Source organism: Ambystoma mexicanum, chromosome 1p (genome assembly GCF_040938575.1).
Source record: "Ambystoma mexicanum isolate Mex_15411 chromosome 1p, UKY_AmexF1_1, whole genome shotgun sequence".
Lineage (NCBI taxonomy): Eukaryota > Metazoa > Chordata > Amphibia > Caudata > Ambystomatidae > Ambystoma > Ambystoma mexicanum.
In genome coordinates, this window is record NC_090921.1 from 577,924,642 (window position 1) to 577,952,054 (window position 27,413).

A 27,413-nucleotide genomic window follows, 5' to 3' on the forward strand; every position below is an offset into this window, starting at 1 on the left:
TTTTATGTATGGTAATGGTTTTTATGAGACATTTTTGTATTAGGTTTTTAGGAATTTTTGTATTTTTAGTAAATGTGTTTTATAAATTGTGATAAAAATATGTGATGTTTATCTAAATAAAATTGTGATATATAAATGATGTGTTGACTTAGTACCTATTTGTTACAAGTACTAGGTAATTCTGGCCTGGGGGGCACCCGAAGGGGTAACCAGTGACGTGAAGTGATCTCTTGTTGTAGGATTGTCCTCCATTGTTGTGTGAGGGGCCTGGTCATCACGTCGTTAAATAGGCTCCACGTCTCTAGAAGGTTGTTGTGTATACTGCAAGCAGGCCTCCAGATAAGGTGCGTACTAGGACCTTTTACGCATGAAAATCTTGTAAATACGATAGCTTTATTATTTTCCTAGGTTTAGAGCAGAGGCAGTGCAAAGGTCAGGTTACTTGACAGAAACCAGAAGACTTCTTTCGATTTTTATCTACATGACTGTAATTGCAAGCCACCTCTGAAACAGAATGTATTTCTCTGAAGCCTTTAACTGCACACTGTGATAAAATAAATAGTTTCTTTCCATTCAGCTTCTGCTGGCTCATGGAGCAAACAGAAGCAATGTGCATATATATTTTTCCTCGAATTTTCGGATTGTATAATTAATTAATATTTGTAACAAATTATGCTTTTTTTCCAGTGAAAGCAAACCCGTATTGCACAATTGTATTTTTCAGAGGTCCGGTGCTGTGTGCATAATCATGCAACGGCATATCATTTTTACAGTTATAATTTATTTTACACTCGAGTTATAAAAACAGTATGCAAAATGATGACTATGCACAGTCTAGTTTACATCCATTCAACCTTGCAGTCAATGGGGTAAATTACTATAAATGGTCAGCGACAGCAGAGTCTTTGCTCAAGGATAAATGATTGTCAATAACAGGTGTTCTAGCCTCTCCAATCTTCAGCACTACAACTAAAACATCCAAAACCTGACTCTCCAGGAAGTGCAAGTGCTGTTCAAAAACAAACAAATTAAAGCCACATTGGCAATTGAAATAGAAACTCAGCAAAACCTGCCCTTGTGATAATCAGATAGGTATTTAACTTTATGTAGAGCTTCATCAATGGTTCGTCCAACATCTAGGTACTGTGATTTTTATACCTCAGTCGATACTCAGTTAACTGACCTCTGAAGGATGTTAGCCAATAAGATAGCTCAGCCGATTGACACTTGTTGCTGCGTTCTGTGCGTGATCTGTAGGTTGCAGGTTCACATCCCGGCAAGGCCAATTTAGCCTTTCATCCTTTTGGTTTGGTGATAATTGTGATAAATATGTTCTATATACAGCATTTTGCCAAAAGTTCTGTATAAATAACCATTTGACTATTAGATTAGATATGGAATTTGGCATGGAGTCCTTGCCTCTCTGCACTGTTGTATCATAACATTGGCATACCATTAGGTAGTAATAGCTCCAGGAAATGAGGACTTTCATTAAACATCAAAAGAAACTTTTGCTATCGAACCTCAAAACACACAATATAATTCATGTATGCTTTACTATGTAATCGGCTAGGTTTTTGAGATTTCAAGATTTAAATATATACAGGAGAAATCAAATTGTCAGACTTTAGAGAAATAATGAAAGGTGTATTCTGTCACAATGCAGAAAGCTGCCCCATAGTAATGATTTCCATACAGTTTTTGCACACGTCGGCTGAATGTCACATACATTGTACTCTCTTGCAAAGGAGAAACGTCATTTTTACTCTCTTAAAATCACATTTACTCTCAAAGTTTAAAAATACGGAGTAAAATACCCCCACCTCAAAATCTTATCTGGAGCACTGACTGCAAGGCAAACAGACAACATTCCTCCTTGATATGGTACGAAGTTACAAATGTTTTGCTGAAAAGAAAAACATCGAAAAATATGTCGGGGGCATATAAGGAATAAATACAATTTAATAAAAGAAATTTGATGATTTATTTCGGCAAAAAAAAAGCAGCAAAATAAAAACTCTGGGGGGGATGGATGAACATAGGACCCTTGATACAGGTGCGTCTAATATATCAATTTCCTCACAAACTAGTGCCCCATATTCCCCTCTATGGGAAAGTAAATACTTCAGTGGGATTCTGTGAGAAATCTGAAGGTGTCTCCCTGGCTAGTCCTCAGGGATCTGTCATCCAGGTGGCCAGGATACGGCCATTGCTATTGTATCCAGTTCCTGGGGGTGGACCAGTGAGGGAGGATCCCCTGGATGTAGGGTCCTCGTGGAGTACGAGTGGAACACCGACAGGTGAGGCGCGGCATCCCCCTTCCTTTAACACCGTTTCCCCATACTCTTTCGTAGGTCATTCCAAACCACTGCCCCCCCCCCCATTTTCAAACATGAACACTTTCGCACAAAGGACAACGTACTAACACCAGAGCCGTTTACGCAACATGTCCCAATGCAAGGGTCAGGCAATTGATCAGAATCACATACACCTGACGGCCCTTTCTTTTCCCCCACACGTATAAAAGGTGGAGCCAGAGAGCACAGGGGGAGCAAGGCGAGCACAGCAGACAGCACAACGAGGCGGCTAATCAGGCACGGCAGTTCAAGAGAAGGAGAAAGGCACCAGGAATCGAGAGGGTGGCGAGGAGAGAAGTTACCTTGCCCTTTTTGTCCCAGGCCAGCTGAACCTTTGTGGAAGAGAGCCGAATACCGTGAACAATAGCGCAAGTGTCTTACAGCAGATGTCAACGGTACACGGGGCAAGCCTATGCCAATCAGGCAGGAACGAGGGAAGCTCCTGCGACCGTGGTACCGCCTTGACTGCAATGAAGAAGAAAAGTCAAGCAGTTCATCACAGCCAGTGAGTTGAGGGGAGAATTGATAAGAACTGTGTTGAACGAGAAGCGCAAAGGGGCAAGTTTGAACCAAGTTTAATTAACTGTGTAAAGAAGTGCTAAGGGGAGACCAGCTGCAGACGGGAAAACCAGCACCACATGGGTGCCAATTCAAGAGACTCTGGTCCACCCCCATCGGAGCCAAACTACGGGTACCAGAAGGTCGTAGGAGAGTTACTGAAAGAGGTCAAAGTGGTCAAACAGAAGGTCTAGTAAAATCCCTGTACCATCAAAAGACTTTGATCTACATCAGTGTGAAAGCAAGGGAAACGAATCCCGCCATATGAGAAAGTAAGGAAAGTGAATTCCACAAATACGAGCGAATGTGAAGTTGGCAAGAGTGAGCCCGACCGAGGGATGCCGACGAGAAGGGGACAAGTCTAAAGTCCTAGGAAACAGTGTGTTGACAAGAGTGAACCCGGCGGAAGGATATCCACTATAACTGTTTTGAAAAGACATCAAGATTTGTGAGCCAAGGAGAGGCTGTTGTGGACCCAGAGAAGGGAAGTTGAAAATAAAGAAGAGTCAGAGCCCAGAAGAGAGGGTGCCAGGGGTGAATCACCCAGTGACCAAACAAACTTTCATTTGTTAAAGGAACTTTATGTTGAAACCGGATAGGCCCTCGAAAGTGAGAAACCATAGCTATCCGGGGTCTTACTATCCTTAAAGAACTTTCTAGGGATTTGCACCCAGAGGAGAGGAATCCCGGGGTGAAAGCCATCACCCAAAGCCCATGGAACAGAGACTGCATTTGTCTTATTATTTGAACAAGTCAGGTCCTCGAAGGCAAGAGACTTTTCAAGTGAAACATGATTTGGCCATCGACGGCCCAGATAGCTAAAAGCTTGAGAGAGAGCATCCTGAAAGCTGCCATTAGAACGGTTGTCTCGTGCTGGAGAAGCCCAAGATTGTACTGTGCTCCAAGCTCCCATCTTACCCTGCTTCCAACATGTGGGGAAGAGAGACCCAGGCTACCGCATCCCGACATATTATTTGAGAACACTTCTTTCTTTTCTTGAGAACTATCCCACACCCCTTTTTGTATCAGTTGTGAGGTTTGGAAATAGGTCTCTTAGTATAGGTCCTTTTTTATTTTGACACACCGCCACTAAGACAGCCTTATTTTTCATTTAATGGTCGACGCTTTCTTCCATCTTAGATATAGGTTTAGATTAGGCATTTTTCCAAACTGCATACAGCATTCATTGTTCAATAAACACCCTCGAACTGTGATCACTTGGGTCTGTCTTACTTGTTTCCTCCCAATTCTCTAATAATCCAGTTCAAAGTCCAATATCTGACCCTGTACAGTTCAGCACAGGTCCTATATTTTGCATGGCTCAGCTTGTTGTCACTGATAAATGTGTTTTAAACCTGTTGGGAATGGATTTGCAAGCCACTATAGATTACTCACCTGAAGGAGTCTACGTAACATGTAATGCTGAGTCTTTTTCAAAATGCTTTGTCACAGTTACTAATGAAGTACCACCTGAACTTAAGGGAATTGACCCTGCGATATGGGCTATGGGATCCAGTGATGTAGGGTGCATGGTAGTTGACCCAGTGAAAATAAGGGTTAAGCCAGGTGCAGTGTCACCACAAATTCCTCAGTATAGAACACCCAAGGAAGGGTTAGAAGGAATTAAGTCCGTAATGTTAAGGATTCCAATCGAGCGTCACACACCAGACCAGGACTCTTGCCCTTGGCCTAGGAGGTAGCGCACAATTAAATATTTGCTAGAATTTGGATTGAGCTGGCACCCGACCCGTCTCGCACCCCCTTTTTACAAATACCCCAGGTCACAATGGACCATGAACCAGGCCGGTGGGTGGTAATACAATATTTATTTTAAATTCAAAGGTAATCTCACAATTTTAATATTGGGCAGCAATCACCAATGGGGTGATAATTACAAGGTAAAATTATGAAATATACTTAGTTTGATCTTCTACTAAAAGATATCCAAAGCACAAACGAATGGGAGCAATTTTACTGTTCGGGTATATAGCACCAGAGTTAGGATTTCCCCCTGCAATGCTCCCTGAAACCCCTATTAATCGAATTGGATAGAAAGGAGCAGCAAGGAGTCAGGGATACTAGGCAGCAAACGGAATTAAAATCCGACCTTCCCCTACGAATTCAGATCCCTCTTTCATAATGCTCAATGTCAAAATCATAGTGCACTCATGAGCCTCTACTGTGACGGTTTTCGGACATCGCCAGTAACTGCCCTGCAGTTACAGCAGAGCAGGTTAAAAGGTCATATGTGCATTCTTGGTAGCTTTTGAAACAAAGTTCCAACAGGTGAAGTGGCTCCATTATTGAAATTAGGTCACTTTTGTGGATTGAAAAACAGATTGATGACACAATAAAATGTGGTTGTGCAACAAAGCAAATCCTGCCAATCAACAGGTTATTAAACAAATATGAATAACTACAATAAGTATTAATGTTTTCTAGCTTTGAGGGAGTGCAACCCCTCGCCGTCGCGGCTTTTGAGCCTTAGTCCTGTTGTATATGTGAGGGCCCAGTACGGAGGTATTCTTGAGAGGTTATGCACCCCATGTGAGACTGACTGTATTACAACTTGGTAGAATTGTCATTATTGAAATAGAGCTGCGCCCGCTCACTTGCTTTCGAGAACATTAACAACTGTCACTAATCTGGACTGATTTAAAATGGACGTGGCCCCTCAATATTTCACTGCTCACCTCTGCCGGCACCAAAAGATGCCTGCCACAGTTACCACCATTATAACTTTAAAACTAATAGTAAGGCGTTTCAATTGTGTCTCGGTAAAAGTAGTTCATAAACAGTGCCATATAATGATTTAACGTATAATTTAGTATTCGTTTGGGTTATTTTAGCACAATTTAAGCCAGACTGCTGAAAAAGCACCAATTTCATTTTTAGTTGGTCAAGAGCGATTAGAGACCACTGCAAAAGCATGCACTGCTTAAATATTTGGGTGTAATGGCCTGTCTTCATAGCATAAAAAGCATATATTTCACTAGTAAAATGGAGTGTACAGCTTGCTGCAAATGCATTGCTTTAATAATTGTGCTGCAAAAAGTATTGTTTTCAGTGTTATTTAGTGAGATGGTGGTTATATGCAGTGGCAAATTTTGAGTCCAGCCCTATAGAAAACAGTTATTGGTAAGTACCAAAAAAAAAAAAACACTCATTTAGTATAATCGGGGTACAACTGTGGGTTCGCTCACCTGCAAAGACATTCATTTACATTTTATTTGGCGAGATGGGAAGTATTGCCACACTAAAAAAAAATCAGTCGTTTAATAGCTGGGCGAAATTGCAGGTCCAGCCCATAGCAAAGCATCAACATCAATACAATTGGGAAGTAGGTGCTTAAATCCCACATTGAAAATCATTAAAGCGAATCTATGGCATTGTGGTTTCTGGCCACTGCAAAATCATCGATTTCATTAGTAGTCCAGTAAATAGTTTGTACAGCACACTTCATAAGTTTATAATTATTTGGTTGCAATGGAAGGTCAAACCCACCATAAGATGTTGGACAAATCTACTTCAAATCGAGGACAGGATTACTGTGGTAAAAAGGCACATATGGTTAAATGAAAAAAGCATTCAAGGTTCCAAATTGCTGGGATCTATTTGGCTCCTTTGTGCAGTCTAGAAGCCTGGTTAACTTGACAATAAAAGCTACATTTGACTCTGGTGCCATACAAACATACCCATCCCAAATTAACGCTGTGTATCTGGCAAAGTGTATAAAGGAGCATTAAGACACATTTCACAGCCATTTAAATCATAATGGGTCATAAAACAAACAAAAAGTAAATCTCATGAGGAAATTCTGTTTATAGCAATCACTGTATTGGCTCCTCAATCTCCAGAGGTAGCTCTCGAATACTGGATGATGCGGATAACCAAACGCTGCTTTTAGCTCCTGCTCATCAAATCTTTATTTCGATTCATCGTCATGGAGTGGATCATTGGTTAGATTACGTAATAACTATAGTAAAATGGCAGCCCTCAGAAAAGCAGAGACTGAAAAATAGTTTTTGCTTCCACAAATACAATTAACATAATTCAGAGAAAAATGGCTAGACTAGTCGACTACAAAAGCATAGAATACATAATTATCTGGGTGAAAATGTGAGTACATGCCGCTGCTGTAGCCCATGCAGGCAAGTTGGAGGAACAATTGAAGACCCCTGTGTTCGTGGTTCCTGGCCTCCGACACTACATGTCTGGCCTTGAGAACCAGATGGCAGAGCTGCACAGATGACTAAGGACACATCAAGGAGCGACTATAAATGCTTTTCGTGTGAAAGTCCGATTTGCTAAATGCCAATGGAATACACGTGGGCCTTCAGTCACAAATGGGCTGAACACTAGATGAATATGTAACAAGCAATTCAGCACGTGCCTTGTATAATGTGGGGACGTTAGTTGGGAGAATACGTAATAGAGAATTTCTGAGCTACGAGACATTCAGGACAAAGAGGACAAATAATTATCAGGGAAAGAAGACTAGTAGATTATGCATTCACTAAGGGGAAAATAGAGGGCACGCATTATAACGTTTGGTTAAGGTTGTTGATTTAACAGCCCACTTGTATGCATGTACTACTGACATGCATAAATGGTGAAAATGAATTTGACACAGCCCATTATCGTGTTCAGAAACGTTGATGGGTAGCACTCCAAGCTGGGAAAGAGCGCAATATTTCTGAAAGGCTGAACCTGGTTGGTCCCCCTCCTTCCAAGTGGCCACAGTGAACCGCAGACAACCTTACAGTCTCTGATCAGCAAATATGTAAAGAACAAAAACAGGGGAAACCATTTGTTTTCTTTAAGTATTTCCAAAAAGTGTTTAATTCAATCTGACACCTAGCACTACAATTTAAGCTTCTGCAGACTGGAATATGGGTGGGAATGTATGACACAGTAAAATATACGTACAACTCGATCAGATGCAAAGTGAAGATTTACAACATGCAAACTGGATCCTTTGAACAGGAATAAGGAGTCTGTCTGGTCAGGGTGTACCTTAGCCCAACCCTGTTCAATCTCTAGATCAATGATGACCTCCTTATGTTGATACAGGATCCCCAGGTCCCAGGTTTCAGACTGAAACGGCGCAAATATAAAATGTCTGCTATATGTAGATGACCTGGCCAATGTAGCCACCACCCAGTAAGCACTGTAACAACTGTAATCTCAGTGAAGAATACTGTAAAACATGGGCCCTAGAAGTGAGCCAACAAGACCAAAATATAGTAATCATTTCATTACATTTATAAAAAAAAACATGCTTTTCGCCATAAGAGCTGAACATAATTATCAAAAAAGCAGTACAGTCATATGATACTGCAATACGAGTTAAAATAGAAGAGAGGAAAGGCTGACAGGATTAGAAGGAAAGGGAAGATGGAAGCTTTTAGATTTGATTGAAAAACACAAAGATGTGCAGGAGCGTAGAGGAAGAGAGTTCCAATGTTTAGGAGCTAGAAAAGCAAAGGAACGGAAATGGGAGGAGGCATAGGGGGTTTAGGAACAGTAAGAAGGAATAGGTTCTGCGATCTGAGAGAGCGAGGCGGGACACAGAATGAGACTAAAAGAAAGATGAGGAGGAGCCAGACCATGGGTACATTTAAACGAAATGATAAACGAGACGTGGTTTAAAAGGAAGCAATGAAATGAAGAGTAAGAAAGATGTAATAGAAGAACGAGAGAATAATACAAATGGAATAGTTATAAACAGAACGAGGGAGTAGATGTGAGGCAGGGAGACCTGTTACGCACAGATGAAGAAAAAGGTGGCGAAGGAGGAGGAAAGGTTGAAGTAGGGAAGAACAGAATCTCAGTCTTAACCCAGACTAAAGCAGAGAACAACAGCAACACATTCAAACTATTTCTTAATGGCATAGAAATTGGAGCATGTTAAAGACTATACTTACTTGGGGCTCATAAGTGCATCTGGGAGTTTCAGATTGGCAATAAGAACACTCAGAGCAAAAAAGACCTCCGTGCACACTATGCCCTCGAAAAGCAACTATCATATTTCAATCCACCAGTAATATTAACCCTACTTAACAGGAGTGAAGTGTGGGGTGCAATTCTAAGAAGGTATGCAGAATTGGGCAATCTCCTACAGAAATTCCTCCCATCCAGCTCTGCAGGCACTAGTTCCCAAACCATGGCTTCAGAGCAGAACTAGGCAGATTGTCTATGCTGCTCATCATCCAAAAGACAATTTTTTAAATCTGATGCCATATCAAGAGCAGCAACCCAAACTCCCTCCACAACCAGGCACTGCATGACCAAACAGCAAAACCCTTGAAACAATACCTTAACATTAGTTTACAAAATTGTGGTTGACAGCAAAGGAAACCAAAGACAGGAGGAGAAATTGGCTTAGGGACAATAGGCACTAAAGAGACATTACATAATGTACTGGATAGCAGAACTAAAACAGTGCAGCAAGCTACAATGCTGGGGCAAAAATTAAACTTGGAGATTACATAATTTTGGTTAACAACATCAAGCACAGACAAACACCCACCAAATACAGACCGACTAACCACAAACTGGAAATAAAGACAACACATTTCAAAATAAGAAGCTCAGAGAGAACAGACTGTCAACAATGCTTCTTGGAAGAAGTAGAAAATAAGACTTTCTCCTGCACCGTCCTGCATACGACACGCGAAAATAATAAAGTCTTTGCAAGTAAAACTGGACAAAAAACAGCTCTGCATCATCCTTGGACGAGGACCAGTATTGGCAATGAGAACAGCAAAATATGTACATGCATGTCACCAAAGTAGACAAAGTGCATAAAGCAATACGGACTTTTAGAAAAAATAAATGAAATCCATAATGATCACTACTGAAGAGAATGTAGCTTGTGTATTTTATGCATTTACTTTGGCAATATTTGTCTAACTCGTCATGCCAATCAAGTACCTTGTTTTGTATTGCATTGGCAGGATGCCACACACAGCTTTACAGCAAGGCAGTTTACTCGTGAACGTGAAGGCGTCATATATCGTTTTATTCGGCTGCGTGGTGGGCTACAATGTATTGACTGCTAATGTGTGCAGGTCTCCGTTTGCAGCCCAATGGTTACCACTGAAGGACCCTCTTCCCCAGACGCCTTTGCACGTTGGGAGGATGGTGCCAGTCTGGTCAGGGAGAATGGTTGCCTATGCATATGTACGCATGGAGAGCTCTCCACCCACAATGCAGATCTAGCTTTACCCTACACAGTTCAGGAAGCAAAGCAACAAGTATTGTTGAAGTTTTTCCTCTGAGCGTTCAGAACATTCGAACCAGGACCCACCTCAAAACCGAAAATCAGTGTCACCGGTGAGGGAAGATATGGGTCATACACACGCCACACCAGTTCAAAGCAATGTGGGTGCGAGAAGGATATCTATGGGCGCACAGAGACAGCTCTGCTAAACACAATTTTAATTCAGATAGGTAGTGGCGATGGCACTTGAAAAGATGGGCATGGTGTAGGTGAAATGCACGCCCCACTCTTTTAGGGTGGACATAGAAAAAGGGCGTGGAAGGTGGAATGCAGATGCCACAATTAGGAAAATCGATTACATGGAAGGGTAACCTAACATACGTTACATTGAACAGGTGAGCTTGGAAATTAACACTTTTACCAGCCCTATTTGGGCAAACTTACTAGCAGGTAGTACCCCAAAAACTGTTGCATCAGGCGAGGGGCAAAAGGGATTGGAAGCGTCTTGATAAGTCTTGTACCAGATGTAATGACAACATTCACTAGCTAGATGCGGGTTCTATGCACTAGGATGCCCCGTTTAGTGAGGGGTTTCAGATGGCACACCATGTATGTGGTGCTGTCCATGGGTAGAAATGTACATTCGACTTGACGGTAAATTAATTAGATGTTGATATGTACATAAAGAGTTTGATAACACCGAAGACACTAACGAGAAGGCTGGGAACTGCTTACAGGCTGCGTTTGTGCTCATACTGTGCATACTCGTGTCTAGTCACATCAGTACAGCACAAATGTGAATAGACAAGAGTAAGGGTCTATAGCCACTGATGTTTACGAGACAACCAGCAGGGATCGAGCAGAAATATTAAATGCGTTTGGTGACTCGTCATCAGGGCCTGTTAATCATCTGTTACATACTAAACCCCTTTATCATGCTGTTCCCCATCACAATCAAGTGTACCACCACATGAATCCCTCATCATTTAAACCCTCTACATTTCTCCCTCACTATACTTTACCCCCTCAAAGTTTCCTAATCAGTACACACAGACACCATACCCTCACACCATTTTGTACCCGAGAGCCTTCAGTCATCATTTGGTACCCTGCCGAGTGCACTCATAATTTATTAACCCACAAAGGTCCAACATCATTAGTGGATTTTATTTAGCAGATCATTTGTCATGAAGACTGGGTTGCATTATTGAGCGAGAATACTTAGAAAATAGAGTGAACCAGTTGAGAAGAGCCCGAGCATTTTCCATAGGAACAGTTATATCTTAATAGCTTATCGAAGTGGCAAGTGATCTGCAACAGTATTAATAGGTAGAATTCAAATGTTCCATTGAAAGGCTGCAAGAACAGCAACAGCTGATCTTCCTGCGAGTTGCAAAAATAAGTATTCTATCTAGCAGGATCCTGCTTCAATCATATAGTACACATTTCGGTGTTCGGTAAAGGGGTAGAAAAGCTTAGTTTTATCATATCGAGAGCCTTTTTTTCCTTATCTTCTTTTTGTATTCACATTGTTAATAAAATATTTACAATATAGCAAGACAAACAGGCCAGGAAAAGAGTACACAGTATAAATGTACATCAGATCAGAAAACCTTCCCCAAATTATATAGAGAGCCTTAATTTCAATGTTCTTAGCAAGTGAGAGATAGTGCACGAATCTCAGTGATGTGATGTGTAATCTCTGTGGATGGTACAATTGGCACACTTCAGCTGATTGGACAACCTGTAATTTGCACTGAGGGATGTACAAGTAGAGCCTGTTGGCATGGTTTACCTGGAGAGGACCAATGCCTTAACAGCTGTGAACTTTTGGGAAACTCCATATATGGAGAGATGCGTGGAAAGATCTATGGGTGGAACCAGCATAAGTAAACTGCTTCAACTGGGGAATGCAACAAAGATAGAGGATGCGAGAAGATGCCAGGATTAATTTATATGGGAATGGTTATTAAGTGGACCCACAGTTGGGCCCCAAAAAAACTGGTACATCGATGGATCGGAGAGCTTATGTAAGGTACGTGGTTTTCTGTTACAACACACCTGGTCACTCATCTAGACTAGGGATCACAGCCTCAGGAATATTCTGCTTTTTCTTAAGCATCGAGGTGGCCTCGGAGTCATCCGCGAAGGTGTTCAAATACTGGCACCAGCATAGCTAACGGTTGCACTTAGGAGGTACTACAAAGATGATATGGCAACAGGAAAATAGAAACTTTGACAAGCAGGCGACTACTTCTGCTGGTAAAGACTGACCAATACGGAGAGTCTGAGAAGGAGATGGAACTCGACATTTCCTAGTATCTCCATTTCTATCCGGAGACAGAAAGAAAAACTACCGATATCATTCGATATGTCCAGTGCTCCTCTGGTACACCAGTGTTCCCTCTGCACGCCCTACTGACACATTACAATCTGGGACCACGAAATGCCCCCTCCGTATTTTCGATCCCACAGTGCATTCTCATTAACTGGTTGGTCCCCATTGCTACCGCTGCATCTATTACTTCACGACACCATATGGTACCACCTTTATTTGGTATCCCTTAGTGATCATTTGGCAGTACATTTCTATAACCTGGTAGAGCACCTTCCCTCCTAGGGCGATACCCCGAGGTGCACCCAAGTAGTCTCAGAACCCAAAAGCTCTGTGTCTCCTTACCACCTGCCACAACATAGTGTCCCCTTATCATTTGGTACCACTGCCACATCATTATTTGGAGTCACTCAACACCCTGTCACTGTTTAGTATCATACACTCGGTGCCTCGGGGGAATTTGCAGAATGAGCGCCTGGAGACTGCCCTTGGGTGGTAGCGGCACAACATAACATAATGATGATAGCCAAATTGCGTCTGTATATGTCAATCCGAAAATACACACAAGACCTACCGCTGCCTTTTTTAGGACCTTTCATGAGAAGTTCATCAGCCTTTTCTGCCTGCTGCTTGGACAGGGAGAGCAGCTCCTTCTCGTTGTATTTCATGATGAGTCAAGACCTGTATTACCGTGCCATGTCGTACAAGAAACCAAGCACCGCTGCTGCTATGTAATCTTTGCCGTATCCATTGTAAAAACCAACACACGCCCTGTCAAAGCACTGTTCCTGTCGCCACCCAATAAAGTTTAATGAAAAGAAAAAAAAAGAACACGGAAGTTTATTCAGTCACAAATAGGTAAAATAGACACAGAAGTCGTTTAGGGCTGTCACGAAAGCTGCCGTAGTTAAAGATGTGCTTGCATGGCGGCCATCTTGAAAATGCAGTGGGCATAGAAGGTATCATGGCGACTGCTTTAAAAAAAAAAATCAACCGTGAACATAAGAACAGTGCATTAAAACATGAGCATTGCTACGGCTCCAATCATGACATTACATAATGTGAGAGGTTCCTGAAACGAAAACATTTTTTGTAAGCATTTCCATATATGAGTCCAAAATGTAAAAACAAAATTACATTTAAAGATTGAATGAATGAAATCTGCAGGAGAAGATTGGCAGGACCAGCATGCACTTTGGCTGGCGTTAGACATTTTGGCAACCCTTTGTGGTGTAAGATATGCTCTATGTAGTATGAAATAGTGCGATTGAGTGAGATTTGCAGCAATGGAAGTGGAAAAGCATTGCAGCCATATCTTAGTCCACATTGCTTCAGTGATTTGTAAGTCACATATTACTTCATCTGATTTACTTAATTTTCTGGTATAAGTTGCCTTCCATCTCATTGTGACTAATTGGAAAAATGCTCAAAAATTAACTTATGATTTATGGTGGAACTCTGTTTGCTCTTTTCACAGAATTGAAAAAATGTATGCCTTATCAACAAAAACTCTACCTAACTCATAGCTCTCAACTCACCCGCTTTCGGCGGGTGTCACCCGCCAAAGCATCTACACACCCGCCCACCCGCCAGCTCATCTGTTTCACCCGCCTTGGCAAAGGTGGGAGCTACGATTCATATTTTTGCCGGGACCCGATTTCGAGATCCCGAAATCGGGTCCCGGCGCGACTCTTCCTGCGCGAATGGAGGCGTGAGAAGCAAGTGTCATGCTTTTCACGCCCCCATTTCCTCCCCCTTCCCCTCCTTGGCGCTCTCCTCCAATGAGAGGATTGTGCCTGGGAGCATTCCTCCCCACCCCCCTCCCGTAAAAGGTCAACGACATAGAAGTAGGACTGCCGTTTCATGTTTTTACGGCAGTCCTACTTTTATGTTTATGGCCTTTCTGGGTTTTCACCCGCCTTGGTATCAAAAAAGGTTGAGAGGTATGCCTAACTTTCATAACAAATGGAATGCCTTTAATGATTACTTAACATAAAATGCTCCTTTTATTGCATTTATTGCTCTTCCCTCTCCCTACTCTTCCCTTACTGTGTTGTGTCTGTCCTCCCCTGTTTGTCCCAAAACATGCTATGGTTTTACTTCATATTTTTTTATAAGGTTTATTATATATAATATTGTATGTAATTAACTACAGCATCATCAATTATCATATTTACTATCATGTATTTCACTTTTCGTACAACTTGCTGTAATGTCTACTTAATTATTCTTAACTTTCAATAAAAATCAATTAACTAAAACAAAAAAAAAACATGAGCATTGGAGAAATACGTGACGATCTTGGAATGTCGTTGTCCACAAACTATTACAGCCATCATATCCTGGTAGTATTGACCAATCACTACAGACTTTTTTGCAAAGTATAGGGCAACCACATTTGCTTAATGCAAAAGGACCAGAACCCACGCCCACAAATCACATAACACCCACACCCCCTTCCCTTATCATGCCAATTTTCTCTAAAAATGCTCCTTAATATGTGTAGTGGCCTCTAAGGAGGACAGGATGCTCAGATGGGTCTTAACTGTCTTTATTAACAAGATAAACTGGTGGGCATAATTTATCCTTGAGCAGGGCAGGGGAGTTACTCACAGTTCCAGTCTGGGCCTCCCAGTTACTTCACTGGAGGCAGGGTGTGCTCATGGATGGCACGCTGTAAACTTCCAGGGCCCCATGTGGCCTCCTGTGGCATTGGATTTATGCCCTGGAAGCTGGACTGTAGAGACTTCTATGGGCCTCATTTATAGTAGTCCCTTAACAGGAGCAGCGCTGTATACAGACCTCTTGGTCTGGCGCTCCGTCAATACTGGCGGCAACGTTCTCCTCGACGTTCTCTCGCGGAGCGCAGGCTCGTGAGATCCCGTTGCATCGAGGTCTCGCGAGATCGCGCTCCCGCGATCACGTGACGTCCCCACACACCTCCTTTGCTGGGAAAACGATAGAAGGTCATTCCATGAAAAAGTCTGCAAACTTGCTGGGTTTCCTTTTCTCTTTCTGAGGTCTGCCTTGATCCGGAAACGGGGCAGGGCTGCGGGAGCACTCTTGGGGAGGTGTGGGTGATTCAGGTTCCACTTGTCTTGCCCTTCGCTGTGACTCTCTGAGTGGAGTTGGGGAGTGGACACTTGAGAACTCGTCGCCGTAGGGTGATGGCTCTTGTTGGTCTGGGTCTTCTCCGGTTTCCCAGTGTGGCTGCTCAACGGATTCTTTTCTGCGGTACATGGCCGCCCTTTCTAGATTCCATTTCCTTCCGTCGCTGGTGCAGATGTGGTTTGACCCTTTCTCGATGACTTCTATGGGACTGCTGTATCTGGAGCCGGTCGAAGTGTCTTTGTGAGAGAGACATATCCTTACCAGGTCGCCTTTGTTAACTGCTGTCTGGCGAGCGGCTCGACGCATGTCCCCTTGAGCCTTCATGGCTTCTTTGTTACGTCAGCCTCACTTGATGGAGCCAAGGTGGTACCAGTGTAGATGCTGCCCTTCTCCCCCTTAACAGATGGAAAGGTGAAACGCTGGTGACGGTGTTGGGGGTGATGCGGTGGGCTGCGACTGCCTTCTTGACCGTCTTTTATGGGTTTAGGCCTGAGGCATGCGCTAGTTGCAGCGCCCCTTTGATGAAGCGGTTCACCCGCTCGACAAAGCCATTGGCCTGTGGGTGGTAGAGACTTGCCTCCGCTGCCGAATGTTGTTGAGGTTGAGGAATTTCTCCATCTCTCGAGAGACCAACTGGACTCCATTGTCCGTCACAATTTCCTCGGGGAGGCCTTCGCGCTGGAATATGGTGGTGAGTGCTTTCATGACTGTGCTTGTGGTGATGTCCGAGGTGAAGTCGACTTCAACCCATTTGGAGAAATAGTCGACCGTGACTATCCCATATTTATGTCCTGGGGGCATGCTGATCAGAGGCCCAATGAAATCTAACCCTAGTTTGTGCCACACCCCTTTGGGGACTTCAGTGGGCAGCATTGGGGCATGTCTCACAGCCAGACGCTTGTCACTGTTTGTGCACTCATGGCACCTTTCGACCATTTGTCGTATGTCCTGATCCATGCCTGGCCACCAGTAGGCATTGCGTATCCTGCATCGGGTCATGTTGTATCCCAGATGGCCTGAGTGTGCTCTGTACAGGATCACTTTGCGAAATTCCGCTGGGCGGGATCACTTGGTCACCTCTCAGAATGAGACCGTTCACAGTGGTGATTTCGTCGTTCACTTTCCAGTATGGACGTAGGCCTTCAGGGATTGCTCTTTCGTCAGGCCACCATTCGCGGGCCCAGGCTGCTACGCGCCTTAGAGCATCGTCCTGTTCGAACTCTTCCTGCCAGTGGGGCTCACTTAGGTCCACGTACTCGCCGTTCCTCAAGTCACTTATAGTGGCTACGACACATTCATCTTCCAAGAATGTGGTCCCAGGGGCGTTTTGGTTCAGTTGCCTGGACATGCAGTCCACTTGCGCGTTTTTCAAACCAGCAATGTGGGCTATCTCGTATGTGTACCCTTGCAGTTTTGCGGCGATCCTGGCCAGTCTCGGGGTGGCAGTCTTGGTGCCGCCCGGGCTCAACATGTGAATGAGGGGTTTGTGGTCAATGACCAGTCTAAATTTCGTGCCTGAAACATAAGATCTGAAGTAGTCGACGGCCCAGGCACATGCCAACATTTCTTTCTCAACGGTGGAGTAATTCTTCTCCGCTGATGATAGGGCTTTTGATGAAAACACCACGATATTTTCAGTGTCGCCCTTCTTCTGGGTCAGGGTGGCCCCCAGCCCGTATGCACTGGCATCCGTTGTGATACAGGTGTCCCATTCAGGGTTGAACGGTTTCAGGCATGGTGTGTGTAGAATTCTCCTTTTGATTTCAGTGAAGGCTTCATTTTGTTCTGCCCCCCAGGAGTAGGCTGCCCCCTTCTTCAGAAGCTCCCTCATGGGGACGTGGTTTTGGAGAACCTTGGGAAGAATTTTGCATAGTACTCGGCGAGGCCCAGGAACGAGCGTAGTTCTTCTCTGGACATCGGGGCCGGGGCGTCTGTAATGGCCTCCATAAGATTCTTCTTGGGGCTCACCCCTTCGCTTCAGATGCAGTACCCAAGGTATTCTACCTTGCTCACTCCAAAAATGCATTTCTCGTGGCATAGATGGACGCTTGCCTCTTGAAGCTTGCTCAGGACTGCCCTGAGTGCTTTGTCATGGGTCTCGTTGTCCTTGGCGTACACGAGGATGTCGTCCTGAAAGAATGAAACATTTGTGAGTCCTTTAAGTAGGAAATTCATCATCCTCTGGAATGCGGACACTGCCAAAGACAACCCTAAAGGCATGCGGGTATATTGAAAGGTGCCGAACGGAGTGATGAACGCCGTCAGGGTGCGTGAAGACTTGTGTAGAGCAATCTGGTGATAGGCGTCATGCATGTACAGCTTCGAAAAGATTGCCGCCTCTTTCATCATGAGGACAATTTCGCTGATGGTGGGGAGCGTAAAGCTATTGGTGACAACCTCTAGATTCAGGCTTCTCAGGTCGATGCATATTCTGAGGTTGTTGCTGGATTTCTTTTTAACTAGAAACACTGGACTCAACTATTCAGAGGATTCCACGGTCTCAATGGTTCCTTCTACGACCATTTTCCAAAGGTGGGCATCTAATGCAGGTCTCGCCGTGGCAGTTACTGCTCTAACTTTGTGTTTCACCAGCACCGCATTGGGTTTCAAACTAATCTTGTGGACAAAGTCTCTCACTTTCCCCGGGTTCTTGGAAAAGAGGCTAGGAAACATCTCCTTGAAATTTTGCGCTGCTCCTGAGGAGACCATGAGTACCTGTTCCGGAGTGCTGGGATCCAGTTTAATGCTGAATCTATGTTGATCGTCCCAAGCACGGCTGGGCCTCTGGGTGAGAAGTACACTTTGGTGGTGGTAGACCTCCCTTTGAAATCAATCCGGGCAGTGATGTAGCCCAGCAGGTTGACAGTTGCACCTCCGAAGACCGTCGTCCATCGGTTTTTGCCTGGTCGTTCTGATTTCCACTTGTGCTTGTCCCATCATTTCCTTACACGTGTCGATGGGGAGGATTGTGAGGTCTGATCGCGAATCTGCCATGACACATGTTTCCATTCCGTCCACTTTAATGTTGCAGTGGGGCTTTTCTCTCCTGGAATGGAGGGCGCTGACCATGATGACCATGGGTCTGCCCTGTAGCTCGTCATCATCGCTTGAGGTGCGGTCAGCATCGGCGTGGGAAACGGTTTTCTCCAGCCATGTACATGCCGGTGCCACGTGACCAATGCGTCCGCACTTGGAGCACTCCTTATTCCTGGCGGGGCAGTCACGATCATTCGCCATGTGCTTGGTACTGGCGCATCTATAACATTTCCTTTTGTCTGGGGCCTTTGTCTCTGGGACTGTCGCGGGATTGCTTGTTTCTGCACCCTCTCCATTGCAGCTCTGCAAGTTCGGGTACGGGCAGGTGGCTTCCCGCCTCTTTGCACCTGCTGGAGGTTCCTTCTTGTTTACGGGTGTAGAACCTCAGCCTGTGTAGCACCAGGTTCTCCTTATTGGTGAACCTCTTCACAATGCAACGAGTCGCCTCCTTGTAGACGTCGTCGTCATCGACTACTGGTATGGCTGTTAAGCTGGCAGAAATGCGCTGACCTTCAACCCCCATTGCGGTCAGCAGCATCGCCTTCTTCCGGCGGGGCATATTCTGTGTCGCCCACAGCCTCCATATACGTGGTGAAAAGGGGCTCCCATTGCATCCACGGAATTGCCGAGGTCCCAGGTGAAGGGAGAAATGCAGGGGGCGGTGTGGCGCCTTGCATGGTGGGCCCGTGGGTCTTTTGGTATCCTCGTCGCCAATTATGTAGTGGCCTCTAAGGACGACAAGACGCCCAGATGGGTCTTAACTGTCTTTATTAACAAGACAAACTGGTGGGCATAATTTGTCCTTGAGCAGGGCAGGGGAGTTACTCAGAGTCAGCGTTGGATTGAGCAGTCGGCCAATCGGCCCGTGGCCGATAAGAATTGGAGCTGACTGGAATGTGGGCCGGTTTTATTTAGCACTTAGGGGCCGATTTATTAGTCACGCACACACACACATAATAAATCAATCCTGTCCATTAGCATTTCCACTCTCAGCTGCCTCTGCTCTCAGCCTGATGGCGCCGGAGGGGGACGGGGGGGCGGGTGGGGTGGGGGACGGTTTCCAGCCCGCAGGACTGCCTGGGCAGGCGTGGTGTTATTTTGTAACATTTCCGAAAAGTAACATTCTCCGTCCGGTGGAGCGCGCCCCTGTGCCCACAGGCGAGAGAGCAGAGCAGGCCATTTAGCTTTCGGTTTCGTTTCGCTTCCTTTCGAATTTTGCATTCAAAAGGAAGCGAGACTTCGAGTGCTGACTGCCTGCCTGTCGAGAGGATCAAAGTGCTCCCTGCAGAGGCTGTGGGGAAGGCGTGCGCACAGAGGAAAGAACATAAATCCGACGAGCTGCAGAGGTTAGTTTGTTGGAAGGCACGCATAAACCTTGTTGTTCTCCTTTGCCAGTGCGTGTGCTGCTGTGCACCAGTTTTGGGATTACTAAATCATTTAAATGATGCTCTTTCTGACTCGCATTGGAGCTTCAAGCACGAATTGTGCAGCCCATACGGTACCGTAGTAGAAAATAATGGATTTTCTTTTAAACTGACAGCATTCCTCAGACACCGAGAAGGGAAAGAAGGGGGCGGTTAAAGGAGTCAGGCTCAAGTTATTGAGCAAAAGTGAACAGCAGCCCATTTATTTTTCTGTTGTTAATTAAGACTAACAGCAGCGCACAGTTATACTGAGTCATCTTGCCGTGTGAAATGATTATACACAACCACCATAGAACTTTAAAGAGAGGGTCCCATTTTACCACGGCTGTGAGGTTCGAAGAAATTACAGCACGAGCATGCACTTATGAATACAGCATTTGGAGAAAGCGCAGGCATTTATTTCAAGTAGTGCAACCACCATGGCTTTGCTGAAAAACCTCTTTTCCATAAGAAAATAAAAAGCCTGCATAACAACTTATTGGGCTCATCAGTTTAACACAGTGGCAGCTGCCCAGCCATGGCAATAACTTTCATCGTGCTCCCTCCCTCGCGGCCCGGGCTCTGATGAAAGAGCTTCTGGAAATCTCAGGTGGATAAGGCGCCAGCACTTCCTGCCCTTCATTTAACTGAAATGTAAACAGTTTCAGAGCAGACCTGTGGCAAGTAAAACAGGAAGACCCGAACTGAAAGGGGATTGAGGAGGCACAATTTACAACCTCACAGTCAGCCAGTGGTGCGCACACCGGCCTTGGAAGATCCAAACCTATACGGTAAGCAAGCACCCCATTCCCTGCTGCAAGATTTCAGTTAACCTTATGATGCATGGCTCTTTCAGGCTTGTTAAACCCCTTGATGAAGCAGAGTATTGATGTATTTGTTATGCCTATATGTTTCTCGTGCATGTTTTATTTAGGTGATAGTATATATGTTTGACGTGGTCCAAAAGGCCTGCGTGGCAAATAGCCCACGCCTTCCTGACCTCGACTGGTGGATTAATTTAAAACAAATAATGTAATTCCCCCAAATTGGGATCCCAAAATCTCTGTCAAGTGGTGATCGATCATTACCACAAAAGATGATAGAAAATGTGCCACTATTTCTTTCCTGCTTGAAATGATTTCACATGGGTCTTGTAGCTTCCTGTCTGTAGAGTCCGCATTTTGAGGCGTAGATTTGGTGAACTGATGATGTGCACAACAATTCAGTAAAAAACATGACATTGGGGACCGGGGCACTGGCATTTTCCCTTCCAAAAGGTCTCAGATTTCTGATCCACGAACTCTGCATTCATATTTTAATGATCAGCTATGGGTTTCCTGCCCTCAACTGCCACCTTTCTCTGCCATGCTGCCCCTGAAATGGATGCCCATCCTTGCACTGGGCCTCATTACGACCCAGGCGGACTTCGCGGTGCTAAATGCACCGCGAAGCATGGCGGAAAGCCGCCGATAGCGCCATGGGGGTTGGCGGATTTACCGCCCCATTCCGACCTCGGCGGAGCGGTAAATCCCCAATCCCCATTCTGCCCTTCCCCATTCCCATTTTTGCCCCATAGGGTATAATGGGAGTGGGGAAGGAGTTAATTACGCCACCGTAAAATACGGTGGCGTAATTAACAACGAGGTCCCGTAGCGCCATGGTTTTCTCCGGCTGGTAAAACCAGGCGGAGAAAACCTCCATGGCGCTACGGGAACTCGTAGTATGGCGGAGAGGTACGCCATGCACTACGCTGGCGTAATACCCTCTCCGCCAGGGTCCTAATGAGGCCCACTGTCTGTTTATGCCAAGGTAGAAACGTGCATACTGTTTACTCCTCCTTTTCCGGAATGTACTGGAACTTTGTGAGGAGAAGCCACGACGTGCTTACTTTCTGACAGCCTGCTCTCTTTTGTTGGGCTAGGAGATGCCCCGGGTGTTGGCAGTACAAGTTGCCTCTAAAGCGGAAATGTGGGGTTCTCCACAAACATCATTGCAGAGAGAGAGCACATTAACACCTACTTGCATACCGGGGTGGGAAATTCTGAAATTAAGGGAACGTGCCTTTCAGTACGCATTGCTACTTTAACACCATTCATTATTTTACAGCTTCTATGAGCTGTCTTGGTTTGGGAGTGTTCTGCAGGAGTCACAGGATTCTCTTGAAGAGTGGGGAGGGTGGCTGGACTGAAGCGTGCGCACCGCACACACGTTAAGGGCTGCACATGCTCGTCTGTACAGTCCAATAGGCGAGGGCGCCTCCTCTGTCGAGTCACACACACAAGGTAGGGGATGGGGGTATGGTGTGTGTGTACGCGCAGGTGAGACATACTGTCCCTCTGGAGATGTGGGTTCGACCAGCGCTCTGTTGCATGCACCTTGAAAAGTAGATGCACACAGGCACATGCGGCCCAATTTGCACCAGACGTGCAGATGAACTTTACTGGTCTGCCCTTAAATCTCAGTTACAAGATTAATGGTATCAACACCACACTACAGAATAATTGCTTATTTTACCATAGCCGATATGATAGCTCAGTGAGTTGAGCGCTCACTGCTGCGATGAGTGTGTGATCTGCAGGTTGCAGGTTCGAACCATCTCAGCCTTTCATCCTTCTGAGGTCGATTTTAAAAAGTACCAACACAGGTTGGGTGATATTGTATGTATATTTGTTCTATAAAAAAGAGCTTAAGTGTAAGTGCTATACAATAACATATTATAATTTGGCCTTGGACGTCTGCTTGCATTCACAGTAATTTGACAATATGGATCTATACACACAGATATTAATGATACATATGGTGATCCATTCTTGTATGAAATCTATATCACATTAGTGAAATCATAACCATATTTTTCGTAGTGTACTTAGGAACAATGCTATTTGATGCCACTTCCTGTTTTGTCAAGGGGTGAAAGGTTGTGTTAATTCCACCCCTGCACCTCAGAGCTGTGGACCCTGTCACAGACCTGTATGCAAAGTTATGTTATTTCATGAGTTGTGTTGTAATGTAACAGACACATGAAACCTCCATAAGTAGCATTTTCTGGAAAGTCATGAATTGACGCAATTCACGAATCACGGACGATGGTTTGAGGGCCACTTTTTTGAGGCGCCGGGTGGGCCACTTTTTTTTGATGTCCGGGCCTATTTCTTGTCCCAGTCCGACCCTGCTCACAGTTCCAGTCTGGGCCTCCCAGTTACTTCATTGGAGGCAGGGTGTGCTCATGGATGCCATGCTGTAAGCTTCCAGGGCTCCCATGTGGCCTCCTGTGGCATTGGACTTATGCCCTGGAAGCTGGACTGTAGAGACTTCTATGGGCCTCATTTACAGTGGCTCCTTAACAGGAGCAGCGCTGTATACAGACCTCTTGGTCTGGCGCTCCGCCAATACTGGCGGCAACGTTCTCCTCGATGTTCTCTCGGGGAGCGCGGGCTCGCGAGATCCCGTTGCATCGAGAACTCGCGAGATCGCGCTCCCGCGATTACGTGACGTCCCCACACAATGTCTGGTCGGTTTAGGTGATTATGTTGTAATAATATCGGTTTATTGAGTCTTCATATTAGTTATGAAATTACATCTTGGTGTACAAGCTTTTCAGCATAACATAATGTAACATAGAATGAGTTGATCTAGACGTAGAATGCTTTAGTAAGATTTTGAACAATTTCTAATTCCCCAGCCAATGCCCAGAGAACGCAAATAGACCCATATCTGTCCAGTGTAGCCCAAAAGGGTATATTTCTCTTTATATTGTGAGACTTATTTCATAAAAAAATGAAGGACTAATCTACATGCCCAGAAAGCAAAAGAAAATCTAGATTATGATGGGCCACACCGCACACAGCACTTCCTCGTCACCAGTGTTGACTTTACATCAGCGCCCCAGGCAGCCACACACATCCGCACGCATAACGTACAGTGAGACATGGACACGTCTTGTCAGTATGGGGTCCCAGCGGCAACTGCCGTCACGTGTCCTCATTTATTATTAAACCACATGCGCGAGCCGAAACGAGGCTCACACATGGGCACAACAAATGCGTGCTACGCAACATGATGTGGTCCTAATTGAGAGCTCTGTGAATCCCCAAGACAACTGGGAATGTTGCATCTTGCAGTTGGAACATATTTACTACTTAAATCAGGAATAAGTTTGTGGAAACACAATGGGCCTCATTACGACCCTGGCGGAAATCGAAAAACGATGGCGGAAATGCAATACCGCCATCGAATAGCGCTCGGTGCGATTATGACCCGTCACCGCAAAGTACGATGCCATTAGCGACACCGTAGTGAACGCCAACGCTAACTGCACCAAGTACGCGCGCGTGCGCCATGCCAAACCTTAATTACCACCATGGCGCAACGGTACGCGAATTCTGACCCTAGCGGACATGCACCTAACGCCATCAAGCACGGCGGAAAGTACCATTCCGCCATGGTGAGAAGTACGGCATCGCGAACCAACCGTAAACGGCCCCACTGAGTGCCTGTACACCGCTCCCTGGCCACATTGTACAACTCCCCGTAGGTGCAATGAAGTCACACAATGCAACCAGTGAAATGTACTAGTCATCCATGCCTGCCAACGAACAAATGAATCTCAAGAGGGGCCAATGGGAGCTGCAGGGCACAGATGGCACGAATACAGAAGCCATACAAATGGACATGACCTCAGTCTCCCACCAAGAAACGCACGCAAACACAGGCACATGTGACCAGCAATATTCCGATAATCACATCATTCCACCAATCCAACTGGCTGACCGGCATCTGTTACACAAAAGCTAATCCCCCGCCCCTGAGCATGACATCATCAAAACAGTCATATTGGCAGCCCTTATCCCTGACCTCACTGGGCTTCGTAGTCAAACGCGCCCAGCACAGTACCACGCAACTATACTCCGAAGCTGGAACCCAATGCAGATCTCCTCACAATACATCACTCCCCAAATAGGAATATGCCACATCACTTGCAAAGAAGAACGCTACACGGTTCATATCAGAATAGAAATTCAATGCACAACAAATTCACCAAGCCCATACAGCCATTAGGCCATGAACTCCAAAACACATTTCACCATTGTGGGCTGCATCCGCAACAAATGACCAGCTACTTCTTGTGTGACGCCCTGTTCCTTCATGGTACACAGGGGCTACATTCTCGTACGAAAAGGCAACATGGAAGCGCCTAGAACCGCAGGGCCGTCCCAATAGGGAGGCACTAGTCCAGCTGAAAGGCCGAAATGTTGCTCCTAGCCACTAGTACTGCGTAAGGGCATGTGGCCCATTGGCGATCGTCCCATAAGATCGTAATGCTGCTCCACTGATTAACACGAAGCAGCAGGTGTCGGGAGTAAAATCCATCTGCAGGAGTGGCATACAGATGGCAGTGGCAAAAGGGGAGGAGATACCTGTCACCCAAATTAAATGAAAAAGAATAGTATGGCCATCAGAACTACATTTGAATTACTCACTTCAATGATCACACCAAATCCACAGCCATATGCATGCTAGCCCACTCCAAAGGATCATCACCACCCAAAAACCACTTGCGAATCATAACTATCTATATCGAGGTGAAAACACTATCACAAACGAGTGTACCTGTGCATGCGTCTGTTAAAACAGAATCCATCAGATGGGATTGGTAACGTGCATAGACACAAGTGTCTGAAGGCGCGTCGAGAGAGGGAGGGCTCAACAAGGCCAGATAGACGATGGTCCCACTATGGCAGCCCTGCATCACATAGCGCAGGGGAGGCGGATAGATACCAAGAAGCCCTGTACATGGCAAACTCTGTATCAAATCATCTGTCCATGCATCCATACATCATTCCCTCATCCCGTAATGAAAACGCCTGTTTCCATACTCACATAACATGTGAAATTTCCATTGAGTCTGTGCGTTATGCAGCCTGCAAAATCCACTGTGCCCCAGCCCGTAATTCCAGTGTTGTGAAGTAACATGTATTTGGGAACGTCCGGCCTAATCGCCCACTTCGCTATTGCGCATCCCAAACTATTCATATCAATCATTGCATCCTCGCCATGGCCCCTGTCCCAAGGACATTGAACAATAGAACGTTATATTTGCAGTCAGACCTGTGGGCATCTCCTCGCCGCTAGCTGAAAACCGAAAGCGCCGCCCTTCGAATTCCTCATTTGCAACATCACGTCGAAAAGGCATCTGTGGCCGCTTGAAATCACAAATTAATCCATCTAGTGCGGCTGTGTGTGAAAATGGCAACTGCCTTCACTCACAAATGGGACGCCCCGGCCGTCGGTGAACCTCGGTACAGTGTTGCATGAGGGTCCACCGTTACTCGAGTACTACGTTCCACTGACCCTTCACATGTCTGTTCGCGACTGCAAAGATAGTATGTGAAACAATGGGACCATAGCCGAATGAACATATCAACCAATGTTACACTGCCATCGGGTACAAATACATGATTGTAATAGCAAGATGCCATTCGTCGAATTGCAGCGTTGTGTGCGGGACGTGCTCGCCCAAAGGGGAGAGCAGCTTGCACAGGTGGAATGAATCACCACAGGTGGAGGCCATACAGCCTGAAAACACATAAATTGCACACCCAGTCTCCTCCCACAACCACACCCACTCCGAAATGCTACCGGCAGGACTAGCTATGTTGGCCCTGGGGGACCTGATAGCACTGCAAGTACTCCAACTTCAAGAAGAAGACGAACACCAACTACAACCGGCCGCACGGAGGAGACGCAGGAGGAGGAGGAGAGCAAGGCAGGGCCAGCAAGGGCCGCCAGCACAGCCACTACCACCACGCAGGCAGCCCGCAATCCCACGCCTCCGAGCACATCCGTTCAACCTCACGGATGAGCAGATCCACACCCTCTACCGTTTGGACCGGGACACCATAACCGCCATTGTGGACATGACACAGGCTGACCTTGTCAGCATGATAGATAGCCCAACCGCCATCCCACCCCTACTGAAGGTGGTGTCTGTACTCCACTTCCTGGCCACAGGCACCTACCAGCACACAGTCGGACAGTTGCATGGCATATCACAGCCACTGTTCTCACGGACACTATTGCAAGTGCTCGATGCCCTCCTGCAGCACGCAGACGACTACATCTCTCTACCACGCTCGGAGCAGGAAATTACCAACACAAAAGTGGGATTCCATGCACTTGCCGGCATACCGGGTTGCATTGGTGCCATCGACTGCACCCATGTGGAATTGGTCGTCCCACATGCCATGGAGGCCCAGTACCGCAACCGAAAACAATTTCATTCTCTGAATGTACAAATGGTGTGTGACTCCAACAGGATCATTACACATTGTTGTGCCCGATTCCCTGGATCAACCCATGATTCTATGGTCTTGAGGAACTCTACAATA

The 27,413-nt window shown here is 45.6% G+C and overlaps 1 protein-coding gene across 2 annotated transcripts in view; it reads right to left on the reverse strand.

Moving 5' to 3' along the window:
* PLEKHJ1 (pleckstrin homology domain containing J1) overlaps nt 1-13,311 on the reverse strand; it is a 382,313-nt gene extending 369,002 nt beyond the window's left edge. Inside the window, exon 1 of one of the 2 annotated variants that reach the window (XM_069649517.1) lies at nt 13,050-13,311. In XM_069649517.1, coding sequence (XP_069505618.1) covers nt 13,050-13,143 — 94 coding nt within the window. In that variant the 5' untranslated portion in view covers nt 13,144-13,311. The remainder of the gene's footprint in view (nt 1-13,049) is intronic. The other variant, XM_069649516.1, reaches the window with a different exon arrangement.
* Nucleotides 13,312-27,413: the final 14,102 nt, after the last annotated feature.